This window comes from Gasterosteus aculeatus, chromosome 7, assembly GCF_964276395.1.
Source record: "Gasterosteus aculeatus chromosome 7, fGasAcu3.hap1.1, whole genome shotgun sequence".
NCBI classification, from domain to species: domain Eukaryota; kingdom Metazoa; phylum Chordata; class Actinopteri; order Perciformes; family Gasterosteidae; genus Gasterosteus; species Gasterosteus aculeatus.
Window position 1 is genome coordinate 11354443 of NC_135694.1, and position 15793 is coordinate 11370235.

The window sequence follows — 15793 nt, forward strand, 5'->3', positions numbered from 1 at the left end:
TGAAACGATTACATAAGTATTATTTTATCTGCTCTCACGTCTAACTGCTGCTTCAGAGCAGGGATTTAGTAGCTGCTTTTTGTCCCACTAATCCAAATGGCCATCTTGTGGTGGAATATGTGTTACAGCGTTACTCTGTAACCCATCTTATAAAAGCTGGAACAAATGAATTCCATGCTTTAAAGGGGACATACACGATTAATCAATTATCTAAGGAATTCCAGAACACTTGACACTCAAATATTCCTTTAAAATAGATAAGCTGTTCTCCATTGCAAATCTTAAAAGGAACATTACTGGTGCCGCTTTCCAATACTACAAGTGCCTCTACTGATTCCAGCAGCCTTGCCAAATGCATGCTGGGATATGATCCAGTTCCCTGAAGCAGTGAGCGGGGTGAGCATGCATAGAAAATTGATGAATGATCCTAGTAGAGGTGATAAACACAATACTTTGATCATAATTTGGTTGAAATAGGACAATATTGTCTGTAGTACGTTATTTATTTTAGTTCTGCATTAATTGACGTGAACGGCAAACATCTGCAAAATAATACGACATAAATAGAGAAAACAGCACTGAGGAGGAGGGGTTACTGTGAGGAACGAAGAAGATAGTAAAGATTGCCATCACACAGTGAGCACAGAGGTGGATCAACTCATGAGGTCTACATACAGGCAACGATTCAACCAATTTATTATCTCCTAAGCACGATGAATGGACTTTCCGGGTTTCATTTGGATAAGAAATGAGGCGCAGCAAAGAAAACCGATCCGTCATCATTTCCCTTTGCTCAGGACAGGCTGTGAATGGCTCTTAAGAACACCATTTATTAAGGCCCACCCGCATGATATAGCCGTGGTTCCTCTTAAAATGCTCAATTGCACCACTGCTGGTCATGAATCTCAACATGGACTCAAATCCCCGGGGCCTGATTCTCAGGGAGAATAAATAAACATCACCAGCAGCACTGCAGCTTACTGGAGGTGATGATATCACAGCCCCCATTTTGCCACTTAGTTTTCCTCTGTTGAGTACTCATTTATTCTTTTAATTCATTTTCATCTACCACCATCTCTCTTTTTGAATCATTCCATAAACGATCGCCTCACTTTGAAGCCTTGAATTAAAGCCCAACTTATTTTTGATTATCACAGATATCTTTTCTGTTCTGTAAACTCTTGTAATGCTAAGTTCTCAGCATGTATCTTGGTAATGATTAAATGCAAAGAAGAGTTGATTAGTCAAGGAACATTAACAACATTGTTTACTTTTTTAATAATTCATCATTATTAATATTGGTGATTGAAGTGAAATGTTAAAAACTCCTGTTAGTTCTGGTTCAGAATGTGACTTTTTGGTTGGTTTTCCTCGTCTTCTGTTCTAATAAATTGAACATATTTGGACGGTAATTAGCTTGAGCTGTGACATGTGGCAAACTAAAGCACTGGTTACTCTGTAGATGAGGGAAGTTGCTCGATCTATTATGCTCTGTGCGGCTTTCTGTTCAGGGCAAACCAACATTCTCAAAGCTCCTCAAAGTTCTCTTGTTTGCGTTCTGCTAAATCAGTTTGACATTCTGGTAAATCTTTCAAACACATATTGTAGACCCTTCTGTGTGCTGTGTTTTACTAAAGAATTAGATGGTATTCCTTCAGGGAGTACAGACGGGCTGGATTCTAACGTCTATTCTAACTACTTTACTATACCTTATACCTGGAAAACGTCATGGGGTCAAGGAAAGATGGTTAGGAGGATTCATGAGGAGTTAGGAAAAGACAGCCGCTCACTAAGCTACGTAGTTATGATGCAACGGGAGACGCATCTTAGTGACATCAGTCAAACTAGAATTCGCTGAAGATGGACAACAGAGAAGTGCATCTTCGAGGCCTTTGTCCATGTGTTGACCACATTGAACTCTCTAAATGCTGAGGAAAGGAGCTTCAAACAGAATCTCTTATCATGCCGCTCACTTACACTACTTCGGTCATTTCACTCAGTTTTTAACCTTCCGTAACAAATTTGACAATTTGAATCCAGCCTGGCTTTCAGTGAGCGCCCTCGGTTAGCCTTGACAGTTTGACAGAGCAGCCCCAGGGGGGCGGGGCTTAGGGAAGGGTCAATTACAGCAGAAGGATCTTGTCTTGATATTTGTGCTGCTGCTGCTTCTGCAGTTGGTGAGCTGGCACTTGCTGCTCCCTTCCATTAGTGAATTAACCTAACAGTCTGATTATCCAAAATGGATCCACTACACAATAATTAGACCAAACCTAGTGCCCAGTTTGGCACATTCATTCGTATCTGTCATCCTAGAAAGTCGCACGAGAGCAGCCGGACTGTTTCCCAGTGAGGAGCCCGCTGACATACAGTAACCAATGAGATTCATCCCCCCACTGATGGGGACTTCTCAAGACAAATCAACAGCGGTAGCTGCTGTCCGGGACCGTTTTTTTGTCCCAACAATAAAGCATGTAATTGTTTTGTACACATGCACAAAGGCCAGCCGCAATATTTGCCGTGCAAACACTTCTCCCTCTCCAGTCTTTCATGCATGCAGGCACATTCATTCAGGGCTCTCTTATCGGGTTCCACAAAACAGGCAGGTTTTGTTGCGGCGCTGTGTAATTGTTCGAGCACTTCACAGTCCTATCTCGGACATGCTCCTGTTGAAGCAGCCTAGTTGTGAAGTCAAGCAAGAGGATGGAGAGGGTTTTTTTGTGCAACGATGTAGGCTCAAGAACAGTGGCAGGGAGGGAAGCAAAGCATGTTGACAGGAATTGGAAAAGGAATTTTTGATTTTGATCAGTGAGAGCCAAAAATCACCCCTCAGAATGACTGATGGGTGTGTGCCTTTACCACAGCTACAGTAATAGTGCAATATACGTGGATTCAAAGCATTTTTTCATGCTTCCTTTTTTCTCGCACTAATACCCTGTGATGCTAAGGAGAGAGGACTGAGTTCTGTGCCATTTTAATTCTGCATACATTTCCATAAAAGACACCTTTGTCGGTAATTTCCATGATCTCAATCTGTCAATCAGGCCTCCTCAGTTGTGTGCAGCTCTCTGCTGTGGGACGACCCGGCCCCCCTAAAAACATTGTTAGTCAGCCCTGCAGTGCAAAGCGTTTTCTCACAGCAGCTCATCAAAAGGCCTCCAGGTGACTGAGGGAAACGAAGCGTATGCGCCAGCCTAACCCGATGCCCGGTTGATGTACAGTTCAGCCGGTGAAAGGAGCGGAAAGCAAAGCAGCAAGTTACAGTGATACTTAATAGAATTGATTAGTGCACAGCTGTGCACTTACACATTGCCCTCTGGTGGAGACATCTGCACAAACTTAACTGAAGGGATATTTTCCTCGGCCTTATGTATGCGTATGGGGAGAAATGTGGCCTTTGATGGTAAATAGTCTGTATTCTTTATTTCTCTTTTCTGGTCTACTGACCCCTGAAAGCGCTTCGCCACCACATGTCATCATTCATCCATTCACAGCCATTTATACACACTTAAACCATTCGACTATGCTACCAAACTTAACCCCAACATTTAAGCAACGTGCGGTGCCGGGGTTCAAACCGCCCATCTTCTGAAGGACTCCAAATAACATTTGTATTCAACATTGTATTTGTATATTACTGAAAATAGGACTCTGTTATCCTCTGCCTCAGATGTCTCGTTTTTCCATTTTTACTGCCGTGGGGACCTTTTTCAATGTCAGTTCTTTGTTCCATTGTTGGGACCTTATGTCTGGGCTTTCCACTTCTACCACATCTGAGGTGATTACCTTCCTACTGCACATGATTCTGTTTGTGTACTTTCTCTGTCTCGGCCCGCTGTGACACAGCGCTCTTGGACTCTGCCCTCTCATCCAGCCCGTCAGTCAAATACATAACACGGAGAATGGAGAATCAGCAACGTCAGCAAGGACGTGATGGAGAAACTTTGTGCAACGCTTGACCCTCCTCTACTCCGGCCAAGTCTCGTGGACGAAAGTCTGTACAGCACAGCGGTGTGTCTCCTCATTGCCGTCACTTAGTGCTTGTTGTTGTTCCTTTTCACCTTTTTATTGGGTAAATTCAAATCAATGTTGTTGTATGATTACAGATGGATGTAGCAGACTGTTCCAATAGAATAAACGGAACATCCCAAACGGATATTTATTCATTAGATAAAATAATGGGTTATAAATCCAGTGACGTGCGGTGACGTCGGTAAGAGGGCACTACAGCTATGAAAGCCAGATCACCTGATTTGTTGTTTAGGCGAACACATTAAAACCGTAAACGTTACGCACAAATACATACACAAACAAGTAGTTATTGTCCAGCATCAGAATGCAACCATCTTTGTCCTTAATTATAATACGGGCGGATGAAATCAAGCAATTCTGATTGGTTGAGAGTGAGTGACGGGGTTTATTGTAATGAGCTATAATGTAATGTTTACATTTTCCCTGTGCGTTCCACATCAGTGCGCACACAAAATAACAAACAGCTTTACTGTATTAATAAGACATGTAAATGTTTTTATACATGACATTTGACAAGTAGATTCTTGACATGTATGCATTCATATCACTTAGGATTTCGGTGGCGATCGCCAGAAAAAAAGCTAGTTTTCACAACCGATTGTAACATTATTGATGACCAAGTCCAGCCTCATTGCTTAATTATTGCACAATACAAAGGCAAATGGCTTGTAGTCGGCATTCATTGAACCCCATTTTCATTTTCTACAATCAATTCAATAATAAGCCCAAAATAGTTTCTGACTCACCAATCGTAGTATCGAGTATTTGTACATAAATTCCATCCGCCGCCCTTTCCTCATGAAGACGTCCTTCACACCGTGTAAATCGCTTTCTCAAATCCGTGATATCAGCGGCCATTTTGACTTTGAATCTCGTGGGGATCCTCTTACAACGCTTAAGTTGGTCTGCCAGCTGGACGCATTGGTCTCAATGTGCCGGTACTGATGGTAAATCATGGTTGTTGCTGGTTGTCCATCTACGGTCCACTACGGTTACAGAGAGGTGTCGTTTGTGTTTTGACAACGTTTTATCTCATAATTTCGACTTTCTATCCCCTTTCCTTAGTGTGGAAATGGGCTGTTGTGTGAATGCATCACTCCAGCCAATCCAAAGACGGGGTTTGTAACCAATTAGATGTAGTTACCTTGGTGACGGGCTCCGCCCCCCCTCCTTACTGTCAAAAAGAACAACAGTGAGCACATGTGAAAACACCTTCGAGCGCGAGCAGAGATTAACCGCTCAGAGCGAGGAAGTTCACGTTCCGCGAGCGAGCAAATATCTCACGCGAGACGAAGTTTTGTTCGCGCGAGACGGAGATTTCTCGCAGATGTTTGATTTACGCGCGCGCATCAACCTGATTTGCGCTCTCGAATTTTGACAATGATTTGACGCCATTGTATGGGTTCTTAAGGCTCGCGTGCCTCTGTCTTCTCAAGGCAATGCGGTTGAGGAAGCTGTCACTCATGATGACACGCCCCTCCCAGTTTTTTCCCGCCTCCTGCGCCACATCAGGGTCAAAAGTTTTGAATCTGAAAATATAATCTGAAAAACATAATAGAGTATCAAAAAAATATATAAGTGAAGATTGAAAAAATATATTTTATTCCAAAAAAATATATACGTCCGCAATGAAAGGACGGTAAAAGTACTGCTTGTTCTACCATTTGTTTTGTATTTTATTATGCGTAACTGCTACATTTGTCATCGTAAGGTCTAAACAATTGGAATAACACACATACTGTATATATAATTCTAAGAATAAACAGTAAAAAAAATTCAGGCAGGGTAGGCAGCCGACAAACGAAATGTTTTGTCGACCGACAAGCTAATAGAGCATTCAGGTGCTGATGGGCCACTTTTTTTTGTCAATAGTCTAAAACCAGGGAACAAAACAGAGTTAAAAGTAGAGTAAATGTTGTACTTACCAGGCTAATAGAAAAAACAAAACTTACAAAATGATTGCCAAGGTTGCTCTGTGTTTGTCAAATATGCAATGTTTGTTGCAATTGCAGCTTCATGAGGAGATGTCATCATCACATGTCAGCGCTGCGCCCATGTGGCCAAATGAATATGAAAAAGTACAAGATATTATCATTGCTTGTACTGTACAGGCAAAGTTGAAATCTACATTAATACATCACCAATGAGGGCCATTTACGTAAGTTTTTTTGTTTGGGGAGTTGCTTTTCCTTATACAAGAATATTGACCCTTTATTTTCAAATGTAAATCTATGGGAAAAGTTATTTTTTGCCTAATGGCATCATGTGACGGGCCTTAAAAATTCCACAATGGTAATACAATGTAATATTTGCTTCAAAGCGAGGTACTCTTCTTAGGGACATTTTAAAGAAAGCAAATGTGGACGCTAGCAGGGTTTCCCAAACATTGAATTATTTGTGGCGGCCACAGAACAAATGCTTGAAAAATGACATTAATGCGAAAAAGTAAGACCTCAGGGTCCATGGGAGAATGTCTTGTTCTACAGAATATGCAGTATTTGGCTCTAGTACAAAACAATACGTCATGTTCACAACTGTAATACCATCATCAATAACATGTTCCTTGGTAGAAGTTGTAAGAACATTACACCCACAAAGTTAACTAACGATGCGGTGCTGAAATACTGTTCAACTGCGAGACCCGGCCAAACTGCAACAGCCTACGTGGCTTCTCAGGCACTATTAAGTCACTAGTAATGTCATTAATTGACAACAAATGGTCAGTCTAAAGACATATGTGATTGCTCATCTGTCACAGCCTCACTGTCCACCTCTCTGGTCCTGGTGGAGCCGCTTCTCCTTCACGGCAGCTCCCTTTGGCCGATGTGAAGCAAGAACAAATGTCAGAGCTACACAGCAGTTTAAATAAGGGAAAGCATCCAGATATGGCTTGAATAGTAAGTGCCTCCTACATGGTGTTCAGAAGAATGCCACGCAGTTCTTTTTCTGCTTTCCTTCTTTCAATGTATTGCTTTGCTAGGTGTCATGGCCAACACGGAGCTTAGCTAGATACAAATACATGCAAGAATCAGAAGCCATTTAATGCCACACATGTTACACATAGAGGAATTTGACTTGGTGCAATATAAGAATAAAATAGAAGACTAAAAATAAGATAAAAAGTCGTCCTCCAGTTTTGGGTATTTGCACCTCAAAGTTAACAATGAAATGGACTCAGCAAAATGCACGTTTATGTGCCCACGTGTACTGCAGCATTAAAACGTTGTAAAGTAGTTGGACTATTTCATGTTTGTGCATGAAAGCACTGCTCAGGAGCGACTGTGGGTGAGTGGGGAGCACGGTGGTCCTCCAATCAGAGGGTTGTCGGTTCGATCTCAGGCTCTGCTAACCCGCATGTTGATGTGTCCTTGGGTAAGACATTTAACCCAACATTGCTGCGACTACAGTGTATGAATGTTAGTTACTGATGGCAGGTGTCACTGTGTATGGTTTCCCCTTTCATGTGTGAATGGGTGAATGATGTCATGTAGTGTCAAAGCGCTTTGAGTGGTCAGAAGACTAGAAAAGTGCTATACAAGTACAGTCCATTTACTCAGGATCTTACTGCAACATTTTTTCATTAAACAAATTAGAGGTGAAAAGATTCCTCGATTTGGGTCGCAGCTTGTCATTAAGCGGTGATGGTGGATGCCGCAGCCGGACCAGTTGAGGGCCCAATGACAAGGTTCTAATGCAGTGGACACAAGAATCCCCCAAAAGAGTGCATCCACCTGTGGGAACAAGTGGTCCAGAATGTGTGTTTTAGGGTGCCGTCCTCACCTGGTCCTCATCTGCCTGCGGCTGTAAAGCAGCAGTTCTGACTGCTGACAAAAAGCCTCCACCCACAGTTACAGTACAGAAATAGAAGATGTGGCACACATATACACGGTGTGTACGTGTTCACTGAACCACGGTAGCCTTCATTCCATTTGATGGGCCGTAAGTGATATGAGAAGATGGTGTAAAATGATAATATCAGAATGTTTCCTTTCGCTTCTGTGCCAAGATTGAGATGGTTTTCAATTGAATATCAACTGCAGCTGCCAGCTGAAGGTAATGGCTCACATCTGCCCTGCAGAGGTGATTATAGAAAGGCAGAAAGGACAAGGGCAGGTCCATATAGCATTTGTATCAAAGGATTACAATTCAAAGCATTTGCAAAACTGCTGGATGGATTGCCATAAGCCACACAAGAGGAATCTATAATTAAGACAAACATTTGTGATATTTCCCGTTTCCGGGAAGAGTGAAGTGTGTAATGATGACTGAAGGCTCCAGAACAGTTACTAAACGGACCTTGTTTTCACAATGTATGTGATCGTGTTGAAACAAAAGAATTTCAAAATCACAAAATCAATGTAACATCCCTATGATCACAGAATGATGATCCGGAAATCATGAAATAATTACTTGATATGACAAGTTTGAGGGATCCCTCTCCGGGCTTCCAGAGCTGGAAGTGAATTAAGAGACAATTAACATACATAAAAATGACACGGATACAGTTAAATTAAATGTTAAAAATAAACACATGTCCTTATGAAGACTGCTCAGGGGACATCGGAGCATTCTTGATTGATTGAGCCCAGATTTGAAAGCACTTTTTCCTCGATAATATGAATGAAGTGACAAACAATTCAGGAGTGTTACATTTTATTTGGTCTTATCTCTTTTTGAGCTTTTTCCTTTTTTTTTTCCACAGGTTAAAACCCATTATAATATAGTCAAGAGAAATAAAAACATTTTCACATACTGTATACAGAAATAGTCCTCTTGACACACAACAATAAAAACAGTTGATTAGGCCCAGCCCAGTGCGAGATTTCACAACAGCAGCACATTTTTAAAGCCCGACAACTGCTAAAACTCAAATGAGCAGAGTCAGTTCTGGAAAAAGATGTAAAAACGGCTGCCAGGTCGATGCAACAATTGTGTTATCACATCACCTAGGCTGTAATAAGACACATGGAAATGAATCTGGAACAATTACAATAGAAGCAAATAGATACGCAGACAGAGAGGAGGTCAACCACTTACGGGACACAATCCTCATCTCTATCTAGCAGTTGTAAGCACACAATATCCGCATGGGTGCCTCAAGGAGACATTAGGCTGGGATTTAAGGTTTTGTTGCAATGTACACAAAGAACAGGATTTCAAGCTCCACCACGCAATTCTCTTCAATGTTCTGTTTCACACAAATGGGGCTTTGAGGAATTGTTTTAATGCAGATTTGGTCAAATTGAAGAACTGGAATGTAACGTCAAACCTGCCTCAAGTGAAGCACCCATACACAACATCTTAAATACTCCAGTGAAAACCTATACAACATTTTGTTCATGCGAAGCAATCAGTCGGTCATCCTAACGTATAGACCGCGTCCACGACCATCTCAGAAGAGAAATAGTTTTCATCCAGTGTGTAAAAAAAAAAAAAGGCCACTTATAAATATTTGCTTTCGCCCCCACACACTCCTCGTGTATCTGTAATGTTCTTCAGCCGGTTGGAAGCTGTCCTGTGAGATGATAGTGGAAGAGAATTGAGCAGCAGTCACGGGGAGCGTTTTTCAGATTGCCTCTGTGGATCATTTAGTCGTTCAGGCCAAACACCATCACGTTCTGATACATTAGACATTCGGAGAAACACAAGCTTACTTCATTCGGAACTTTACAGTCGCCAGCATGGTTTTGTCTACAATGATCCAGCGAGTGTGTATTCAGCACTCACTTCCCAATTGCTTTTATCGGAAGCAACAAGGGGTCTATACGGAGGAGGACAAATTTTTCCAATCTGATCAAGCTTGATATTCAAAATCCTGCCACGTTCACTTTCAGGCGTTGATGACCTTTGAGGGAAACCGTCGAGCTCGGAGTCAAGATAATGGGGCTCGCTAGCAGGGCAACGGCACATTCAAACCATTATCCACCTCAGAAAGACATTTAACAAATATTTTACCGGAAGCATATTTCAAATATTAAAATACCATGGAATTGCAGGGAATCTTCTTTCAGGGAAACATATTATTAAAGATGAAATAAATACATCACCAAGCTTCAAGGACGCCATATTCTACTCATAGAAGAAGCTTAGGCACCCTCACGCGTAACTAGACATCTTTTTATGATACAAGCCATCACAGCGCTTCCATCCGCGAGCAATGTTGACGACAAGAAACCATTGGCTGTCTCCATTATGGAGACACAAGCTGCGGCCCATTCGACACTCAAAAGAAGAATTTAAAGCTTGAACAGCTTCATATTCCACAAATATCACAAGTTGTGTGTGTGTGTGGGGGGGGGGGGGGGGGGGGGGCAGTGAGTGTGAGGAATGAATACAGATAAAAAAAACTAAAACATGTGTATTTGCTGGAGGAAGCACCTGACTCCGTTTGGAAAAGAAAATTGGTGCTTCTTTTGTGGTTGGAGTTATTTATATTTATCTGGTTGTTAAAGAAAAATTAAGAAGCACAGCAGATCGTTACCTTGGACGCACTGACTGAAAAGAATTGAGGAATAACGTTCACACATCGAGAGAAGCAGCATTAGCTGACGCACCTGCCGGCGCCTCCGACAGACATTTAGTCCAAATCCCTGTCAGGAAGTGCAATTCCTGCACAGTCAACGGAAGGTCATATTTGATCACTTGGTCTCGGCCAGTTAATGTCAAACAAAGGCCCGGACAGGTGTTTCACTTAATCTGAGCCAGAAAGAGCAACGATGTGTCTCCGACTCTGGCGGCTGCCTGTGAGACGGCTTAATTGAACACAAGCGCACAATAGCAGCACAGAGAAGTGGGGTGAAAACGCTGGAAATGCCAGGTCGTCTATTGTGTCCTTTCAGAATTTCCTCTCCACTGACCCGCCAAGGTAAGACTTCCTCAAGGAAGTACATGTGACACGTGTTCAGACGGCGATTCTTTCCCTCTGTCCTCCAAGTCTCTCAGCAACCGTGACGGAGTGGAAACAAGGCCGAAACCCGAAGCCGCAGCAATTTAGAAGGTACGTCGCACTTCTGAGTCCATTTCTTTAAGTTCTCACGCGCGCTTCATCCTTCCACCTCGGGAGTCATCAGGATACAACTCAAGCTTTCAAACTAGTCAATGGGATTCAATTTAGAATCAGTGTCTTAATAAGAGTAAATCAAATAACAAATAAGATCATAAAATCCCAATGATGTGTGGGTGCTGCTGGATGGTGGCATCAGGCAACGCATCCCGCTGTTACGCCTCACAAAGCTTTTTCAGCTCTGATATTCTATAACGCAACCGGCGATCAAACGTGATGAGGGTCGCGGCCTTGGGCTCGCCCATTGTGCTCGTCTCATTAGCCTACATTCATGTAATACATTGACCGTTTGCCGCTCACTGATTGGGGGCCACGGTCTGAGCGTGAACTCTTATTATATCATGAGCGCTCCGAGTCTCCTCGGGGCTAAAGCGGATCACTGGGGGCCCCGATATCACAGGTTGCCCTCCGGGGATCTGATTTGCAGTGACGGACGGGCCGATGCCTGGAAGTGCAGAGCGTCACAAACACCTCGTCACTACTCTCCGTGAGCTCCTGGATGTGACAGCCAAAGCCAAACATTGGACATCCGTGTCGAGTTCTGTGAGATTCAGATTTATGAATAATCCAACATCTTTCTATGCAACGACATAAATATATCTCCCCCACTTCAAACGGACCACTTCCACCAAGACTGCATCTTCATCGTACATAAAAAGCACAGCAGGTCCTGTTACTACACGTGATATTTCAGGATAAATTACTAAAAGGGCTCAAGCCAGGCGGAGAATGGCAGGCAACATTTTTCAAATTCTGGACTGGTGGAAAATTAAAGTCTGGCACCCAGCAAACATACCGCAGGAAATGAGTGGCAGGTGGAAGTGGATACTTGACACGCATTTGTGACCGAGGTTTCCATCATCTCAATTTCCTTGATGTATCACTTCTGCTCACAGAGCTCTGTTGACAATAACAGCCATCCAGGCCTAATAACTAGCGCGGGATCGCTCTCGTGGCCTTGTGTGTTGACACGGAAGAGACGAGGTAATAGCTCATCACTTCTCAGGCTGGTAAAACGTGAGCGGAGGGGACAAGAGGAGCGAGGGAAGGTAGGGAGCGCTGCCGAAAGAGAAACATACTACATCACACGTCTTGACTTCTGCACTAAGGGACCCACCGCGCTCATGGGCGGGTACTGACACGACGGGTCTTTGATTGGATCAGGGGCCAACAGACAACCACAGTGTTGAATTATTTTTGGTTCAGATGACATAACATAGCTGCGCTTCACAGAAAATATGACTTCTTTTCGTTAACTATACGTGGCAGGAAGGTGTTTTAAGAGGAAACTAAAACACGGCTGACCAAGGAGCACGCAGAGACTTTTAACAGGTACTTAGTCCCTTTGGATGTTCAGTTGACGATGGACGCTTCAAGGTGCAATAAAAATATCCAATAAAGTTCCAGTTTCAGTTCAAAACAAATTCAATTGCCTCTGTAAAATGAGCACTTCCCGGTTAATGGACTCTGTCCTCGAACAAATGCTTTTTTTTTGTTCACAGACAGAAACTTGTCTCTTGGTGCATTGAGTGATCTGCAGTGTGAGGAGAAGGCTGCTCACAAGAAGAAGGAAGCAAAAGGAGTAAGAAGAGATCGTCTTTCCATCACCTGATGGGGAAGGACATACAAAAGGGTGAGTTGTAATCCGGGCAGCTGAGGGTCCGGTGGCAGTAGAAAACAGAAGAGTCAGGACAGACATCCAGACTTTGAAACATTTTTGCAAAAAAAAAAAAAGAATAAAAAGGGCACCGCTTAAATGGAGATGATGCAGGAAGCAGCTCAATATAAGGAGGACATCTCTGTGATGTCACACCCATTCAAGGGATTATTTTATGTGATGGAGTCTTTGTGGCTGCTGTCTTTTTTCCTCCACCTGCCTCTCAGAGTACATTTCCAGAGATTTATGGGAAAAACCCAGAAGAAAGTGCCTGCGCGTTTGTGATGATAATCACGTGTTAACAAGGCGTGAAAGGGCAAGTTGTTGCTCCAGTGCCTTCCCCTTCTCTAAAATAATATTCCTCTGTATTATTGTTCAATATTGAACTTCTCTGCTGTCTTTATACTGGAAGTACATAAAGCTCCAGGGGTCAATTCAGGGGGGCGAATGGAGGCCGGGCGGGGGGATGGCGGTGACCTCCAGGCGGCGGGTCATGATATTACATTTATTCACAGGAACCTACAAGATTTTCAGAGTGATGTTAAAATGGTTTGGAATGGATTTTTAACCCCAAAAAAAGAGTTTAGAAGCCAAGTGACTCTAGTCTTGCAAAACTACGCCCACATCTCCCAAGCTCAGGGCTTGATTGAGGAAGACTAGGTATGCAAGTAAAAATGATTTGACACACTAAGACTTCGATGGTTAGTTTAGCTTCCAACAAAGACTTGAAAACAGCATGGCTCTGCCAGAACAAAATCCAATAAAATAAAACTTACTAAATCAAAATCTGTTTTTCAATAGAAGAATAAAACACAAAAGGTTTAACACAAGTTGTTTTCTGGGGGCTACTAGCCTTGCCACCTTAAAAAATGTCACTGATTAATAAAAGAGAAGCTTCAAGGCGGATTTATTGTCAAACTAGCACTTTTTCCTTTGCTCCCGGTGTGTATGGTGAGATGCTGGCTTCATGTTGAACAGACCGATTTAAATCTTTTCACCTCGTTCTTGACCAGAAAGAAGTGTATAAGTGGCTCACATTTTGTTACACAAACTAAATTTGTTGGATTATTTGGGGTTCAAGGAGAGGAGGATTAATTGTGTGTCATAAGGCATTTTACTTTGCAAGGCCAAGTCAAATTAGCCAGTTCAAATAAAGAAAGTGAAGCTTCCATACAGATGTATTGTAGTATTTGGTTGGAGCTTCCTACTTCAGACGGGTAGTGATAAGACAGCCTGCTTGATATTGAAAATGATAAGCACAGAAAAGTACATGTAAAGTAACTTTAAATACTATCCGTGATTGTCTCAACTGTCTCTGTACTGTCCGTTGTGGTGGACAACGCCCATCTGGCACTGGTAAAAACAATGGATTTGCAAACACCCTTTGTCCCAGTCGTGACACACTCACAGTGGCATTCTTTGGCATATGAAGGGAACGCAGAGCCCCCCCCCCCCCTCTGTCCTGTTTCCTGTGTTGTGACGCCCTCCAGCCGAATGAATCGGTCCAACCCCGGGCATTTCAAGGGGAACGTGATTGGAATTTTATCTGCATCCAAGTGGAATGTCTGGGTCATGGATTTGTCTTGGATTTCATGAGTGCCCTGGAATATTCAGTTCTTTTTCCCGTAATGCAACAGGCAGATTCTATTTAAAAAAGAAGCGGTAAGCTTTCCTCAATGAGTCTAGACATACACGCACCTGCGCACACAGACAACATTCTCCTCCACAGCAATGCTAAGCGGATTTGCACATTTAAGCCAAATTCATAGCGTCTTCCATACGCACCAGAAAAACCATTCATGAATCTTGAGAAGATGTATGCTAAAAACACTTGACAAAGTATGGCACTCCATTTCCCCACTGTCCTGAATGCTTTCAGTTTGCAGAGAGGTACGGGCAGGTGAAGCTGTGCAAGTCGCCTTATCCACCACGGAATTGTCACGCTTCAAATTCAGTGTGAGATGAAAGCAGGTGATGTGAGGAGTCTGATAGGATCTGAAGATGGGACTAGTGATCGGTATTCTGCTCCTTCAAAGGGAAAGATAAACCAAGATAGAGAGGAGGGAATGAAATTGGCACCAGCTTTTGGTTCAAAGGCAGCTATCCCACCATCCACTGTACCCCATTCACTGGTTTCCAAAGCAGCCGCATAAAGGGCCTGCAATGATTGGGGCTCCCATTTGGGAGATTTCCCTCAGTGGGTCGAGCGATCGTTGCTAAGCAGTAAAACGGGTCCCGCACTGGGCTGCTGTGATTGAAGCCACGGCCGCGCCACAGGCGCAGGTTTAGAACCTATCGTCTCGGAGTTGCGTTGGAGACTTGAAGGGTTTGAGCCCCAGTGTCTTGCGGGGGCGAGCTCTCTCTTCCAGAGGCTTGCCGCAGGCCGCCCAGCCCAGGTCGATGAGGGCCGAGTCGGCCGGGTTGAGGGGCGCTTTGCGCAACGAGGGCAGCGTGGGCGAGCCGTTGGTGGAGCACGGGGCGGAGCGGGAGGTGGGAAAGGGCGTGGAGAAGGGGTCGAAGGGGGAAGCCGTGTCCGAGCCGCTCGAGGGGGCGGCCTTCAGGGCGAACGGGTCGCAGTCCGCTGAGGGGAAGGGGTCACAGTTGGTGAAAGGGTTGGTGGGGGAGGGTTGGTAGCCCAGAGGGTTGCTGTCCAAGTGGTGGGGGATGCGGCTACTACTTGAGTTCGCACCACCTGCCGAGATAAAGCTCCAGGGGTCGATTCGGGGGCGAATGGAGGACGGGCGGGGCCGGGGGATGACGGTGACCTCCAGGCGGCGGGTTTTGGGGCTCCAGAGGGCAGAGTTTGGGTGGAGGGACACTGAAGGCTTGTCATCAGAGTCATGTGTGTCTTGGCACAAGGGCAGGTCCAAAACTGTAAGGAACAGAGATACAAAACAATTAAACAAATTATTGGGCACTTCAGCCATTTAGTACCTCACAGGGTTGCAACACTGTGAGAAATAATAAATAGAAGGACAAAATCTATTCTTTAAGTCGACCTTTAAAAGGTAGGTACCTACATTTCCCGTATTGCAACTCAATAG

At 43.7% G+C, this 15793-nt stretch overlaps 1 protein-coding gene across 2 annotated transcripts in view; it reads right to left on the minus strand.

The window, feature by feature from the left end:
• Positions 1-8665: 8665 nt before the first annotated feature.
• Positions 8666-15793, minus strand: part of LOC120822144 (mitogen-activated protein kinase kinase kinase 11) — a 33312-nt gene continuing 26184 nt past the window's right edge. For both annotated transcript variants that reach the window (XM_040181553.2, XM_040181552.2), the window contains exon 10: positions 8666-15621. In XM_040181553.2, the coding sequence (XP_040037487.2) occupies positions 15035-15621 (587 nt within the window). In that variant the 3' untranslated portion in view covers positions 8666-15034. The remainder of the gene's footprint in view (positions 15622-15793) is intronic.